The sequence below is a fragment of the Mandrillus leucophaeus genome, unplaced genomic scaffold (assembly GCF_000951045.1).
Source record: "Mandrillus leucophaeus isolate KB7577 unplaced genomic scaffold, Mleu.le_1.0 Scaffold371, whole genome shotgun sequence".
Taxonomy (NCBI): domain Eukaryota; kingdom Metazoa; phylum Chordata; class Mammalia; order Primates; family Cercopithecidae; genus Mandrillus; species Mandrillus leucophaeus.
The window spans coordinates 439,879-444,897 of NW_012103932.1; the positions used below are offsets into that span (position 1 = coordinate 439,879).

The 5,019-nt window shown below is 39.3% G+C and overlaps 1 protein-coding gene across 1 annotated transcript in view; it reads right to left on the reverse strand.

Annotated features, from left to right (window-relative positions):
- TRAPPC9 (trafficking protein particle complex 9) overlaps positions 1–5,019 on the reverse strand; it is a 479,714-nt gene that overhangs the window by 413,937 nt on the left and 60,758 nt on the right. The window contains exon 4 of the mRNA XM_011990156.1: positions 2,518–2,639. Coding sequence (XP_011845546.1) covers positions 2,518–2,639 — 122 coding nt within the window. The remainder of the gene's footprint in view (positions 1–2,517; positions 2,640–5,019) is intronic.

Below are 5,019 nucleotides of genomic sequence, written 5' to 3' on the forward strand. Positions count from 1 at the left end.
TCCAGGAGGTGGAGGTTGCAGGGAGCCCAGATCATGCTACTACACTCCAGCCTGGGCAACACAGCGAGACACTGTCTCAAAAAAAAAAAAAAATGGTATTTCTAAGCATAATACCAAACTCCTGACCTCAAGGCCGCCTGTCTCAGCCTTCCAAAGTGCTGGAATTAACGGCATGAGCCACTGCACTCAGCTGTATTGGCAAATATTTATTAAAAATAATAGCTGGCATTTGTTTATGGAGGAGTAAATTGTTAATAACCTTTTTGTAGGACAATACAGGAATATGTAACTCTTTAAGAAAAGTATACTTTTTTTTTTTTTGAGACGGAATCTCACTCTGTAGCCTAAGCTGGAGTACAGTGGCACAACCTCAGTTCACTGCAACTTCTGCCTCCAGGGCTCAAGTGATTCTTGAGCCTCAGCCACCCAAGTAGCTGGGACTACAGGTGCACACCACGACATCTGGCTAATTTTTTATATTTTAGTAGAGACAGGGTTTCACCATGTTGCCCGAACTCCTGAGCTCAGGCAATCTGCCTACATCAGCCTCCCAAAGCGCTGCAATTACTGGTGGCATGAGTCACTGTGCCAGGCCAAAAAAACATATATTCTTTAACTCAAGTCAACTTCTAGGAATTGTTCCCTTAAAAAAAAGGCAGTCCAAAAAGATGTATGTATAGAGGCATTTGTCAGAGAACTGTTTACAACAGGGGGAAGAAAAAACAGAAATAAATAACAATCAGTAACAGGATTGGCAAAATAAATAATTCTACATCTTTTCACTCCCTATTAGAAAAGGAATTTGGAGAGTAACTTGAACATAACCTATGATAAATGTTTATATTATATCCAGGATAGATTTCTATAAAAATTGAACCCAAAGGAATACTGATACAAGAACACAAGAATATAGGGGCAAAAATGTTTGGTAAAGCATTTTTTCTAATTCACAGTGAAAAAGTGAGAAACCCTAAGTATCCATCCACAAAAGAATAATTAAGCAAATTAAGACAAGCTGTGAAATCTGTAAGAGCAGGCATTTCATCTCTTTGTAGGTGCTGTTTATGAGCATGTCTCACAAAATGTCTTGATGAATACATGACTACATCCACATTTTGGAAAACCTTTCCACACTCTCTGAAAGAAGGAAGCAGGATTTTAGAAAACTTTTCCACACGCTCTGAAAGAGGCAAGCAGGTCTGGAGGTGAGAGTACACCTATGGTCTACGATATACTGCTGAGTGGGTAAAGCAAGCTGCAGGATAACATAGTATGATCCCATTTTGTAAATAGGATATGTGTGTGTGTGTGAGCATGTGTGTGTACGTGCATGTGTGTGCGTGTGTGAGCATGTGTGTGTACGTGCATGTGTGTGCGTGTGTGAGCATGTGTGTGTACATGTATGTGTGTGTGAGCATGCGTGAGTACATGCGTGTGTATACGTGCGTGTGTGTGAGCATGTGTGTGTACGTGCATGTGTGTGCGTGTGTGAGCATGTGTGTGTACATGTATGTGTGTGTGTGTGAGCATGCGTGAGTACATGCATGTGTGTGTGCGTGTGCGTGTGTGTGTGTGTCTCACAGGCATAAAGGTAAGGGGGCTATGGACCAAGTTGTTGATAACCAGTAAACCAAGTTGTTAGTAAGAGTAGAGAAGGTAGAGGACTTTCATTTTTTATTTGATGCCACTCTTCAGCACAACTTTTCTTTTTCAGTATTTTAGTAAGTACATTTGGAATGCGAAATTGTTTTCAATCCAAACGAAAAAGAAGGGTGCCTCCATAAGATAGAATGCTCTACAGGTCACTGAAAATTATGCCATGGAAGATTTCAATAGCATAGAAAACACAGACTATACCAAATGAAAAAAAAATGGGTCACCACACAGTACATAAGTAAAGCATGCTCCATTTCTTATAATATAAACATTGATAAAAGAACCAGAAAATAGATACAAATTTTTTTTTGAGACAGAGTCTCGCTCTGTCACCCAGGCTGGAGTGCAGTGGCACAATCTCAGCTCACTGCAAGCTCCGCCTCCCGCCGTTCTCCTGCCTTAGCCTCCCGAGTAGCTGGGACTACAGGCGCCCGCCACCACGCCTGGCTAATTTTTCATATTTTTAGTAGAGACGAGGTTTCACCACGTTAGCCAGGATAGTCTCAATCTCCTGACCTCATGATCCGCCCACCTCGGCCTCCCAAAGTGCTGGGATTACAGGCATGAGCCACTGCACCCCGTCGAAAATAGATATAAAATAATAACAATCATTATCTGTGAGTACAGGGGCCATGGTAGCCCTTTTTCTCCCTTTTCCAAATGTATTATACTAAACCTACACTGTTTTGAATCAGAAAAAGAAAACATTTTAGGCATATAGTATTATGCATTAGAGAATAAGACATGAATACTTACAGAAATAAATAATTAAGAGACATTGCAGCATTACACAATGCAAAATAGGAACTTCTAATTAAAACAACACAACTGTGTAAAAAATTCACAAAGCCATAAAATCACCTTGCTGTAATAGGAAATCGCCTCTTTATACTTGTCAATTATGTCTTCAGGGCTAAGGCAGTTCTTAGCACGTCCGATCTCAGTACTGGTGTCAGGATTGATGCCATTGGTGGTGAGGGCACCTGCAAACCGAGAGGAAGAAAAGAAATAATCTTTTGCTTTTTCAGTATTATTTCTTTGTTAAAGAGAAGCATGAATAAGATAAAACTTAAATATGCCCTACTGAAATTTAAATAATGTGTTTAGTCTTCATGGCTTATATGCTTCCTATAATAGCCTTGCTATCAAAGTATTCTACTAAATGTTAGTTAACTCAAAGTAAGTTTTCCTCCCTTTTGAAATTTTTTATTGAAGAACATAAAATGCATTACATAAAAGTAACATATTTGCAGTAACTAGCTCAATTGTCTTGAAGGCAACGGTGAGGTCAGCATGCATTCTCTCACAGCTTGAAGCTCTTCATGTTAGAAAGGCACCACCCGGCATCCTCAAAGGAGATCAACTACGCAAAAGCATTTTCTGAACCATACAGCATATTAAAAAAAAAGAAAATTATAAATGATAGTATGCTTTCTATTTCTGTCATTTTCTATTTCTGACCAACTCCTATCAATAAGCAGAAGCATCTGATTCCCTAGCCACCAAACCCACATGGGCAAGCATTTTGGAGAAACTTCCATTTAAAGAATATAACCAACTACACAGAGAACTCTGGCAGAAAAAAAAATACAGATAAAATATTCATTGACTTAACAGAACACTCAAAAAATATTCTCCTAAATCTCAATAGCAGGAAAAGCTGGGCTTCTGTGAAACCACTTGTTTAGCTTACAGAGAGCGAGCATCTCCCCCAAATCCTGTTTCCCTTGCGCCGCTGGGAGGCTCAGGGATGAGCTTGCCACCCATCTGTATAACCTCACACAGCCAAAGACGTGCCTCTCACACTGGCCTCGTTGCCCGTGCAGCTCACTTCTTACCCTTGTTTTCTAATCTTGGTCCAGTTTTTTCATCTGCTTATTGTTTGTTCTCTAATTCTGTAAGCTGCCTCAAAAGGTTTTTTGGAACAAGACAGAAGAATAAACAGATAAGTGGAGAGACGGATGGACAAATGGACGGAGAACTCTAAGAAAAGGGGAACAAAATATTTCATATGCAAAATCCTCTTCTGGTAAGGGAAGAAAGGACTGTAACAGAACTGTGAAGAGGCAGGTGGTTTAGGACTTTGTTTCCTGCTGACTTTCTGAAAATCACAGCAAGAGACAACAGGGAAGGACTATAAATAATAATAGAAAAGGGCATGCTTGGAAAAATATATCTCAAATATGCACTTTTTAAAGAATAGATCCAAATCAGCAAGACCCAGTGACATCAACTGTGGGTAGAGAATTGCGAACTCCATCCCCCAGGCACCAGGCATCCCTTCGAGCAGAGTGCATTCACACAGGTTGTTATAATGCCATCCGGGCAAAAGCGATATTTTTTCACACTCGGCGGAAGCAGCACGTACGTAAGGAACATCCACACGTGTCATCACCTACAGCAACTCTATGAGAGTATTCTTAGTGTACCCCATCTCTTCAGGTGAGGAGACAAGATCCTAGAGAGATTAAATCTCCTTACTAGTTCTCACAATTACAGAGCTGGTAATCCCAAGTAGGAGGCCATCTTGGGCCTATGTTCTTAACCGCAGAAGTGTGGTGCTTTGTGTGCTTTTCATGCTTATAATACATTTGTTTCCAGCGTAAGTTAATATTTAATAAGTGACAAGGGGTCTTGATTTATTTCATTAGCTCTAATGAATTATTTTTACATTGTTGAGTTTTACTCTCTTTTTCCCTTGGAGAAATGGTGGTAGCGGTGTAAGAATGAGGTGGGTTTTTCATTCTTCATATGGTATCTCATCTCTTCTCTGAGAAGTAAATGATCAAAGCATAAGAGGGAAATCCCCCCAATGGAGAAGGAACAAGTGTTCCCTCCATCTTTTAAACAAAGGGAATCTCCAGTCATGAGGGCTAATTTGATAAACTTAATTTCTTTTTTTTCTTTTTTCTTTTTTTTTTTTTTTTGAGACAGAGTCTCTCTCTGTCACCCAAGCTGGAGTGCAGTGGTGCTGGAGTGCAGTGGCATGAAATAAACTAATGGGAGAATTGAAAACCAATGGAGAAAGGTCAACAAAACCAAAAGCTCATTCTTAAAACAACCACAAAATTATGAACTAGCTAAGAAGAGAGGAGAATCAAGTTACTAAAAATCAGGGCTGAAAGAATAGACATTACTGCCAATCTTACAGAAATAAACTGTAAGACAATATTATGAACAATTATACACCAATGAATTATATAATTTAGATGAGATAGGCAAATTCCCAGAAAGACACAGACTACTAAACCCAACTCAAGATCTAGAAAATCTAAATAGACCCATAACAAATAAAGTGATCGAATCAATAATCAAAAAAATCTACCAGAAAAAAAAGCCAAGTACATAATAATAGACAAACAG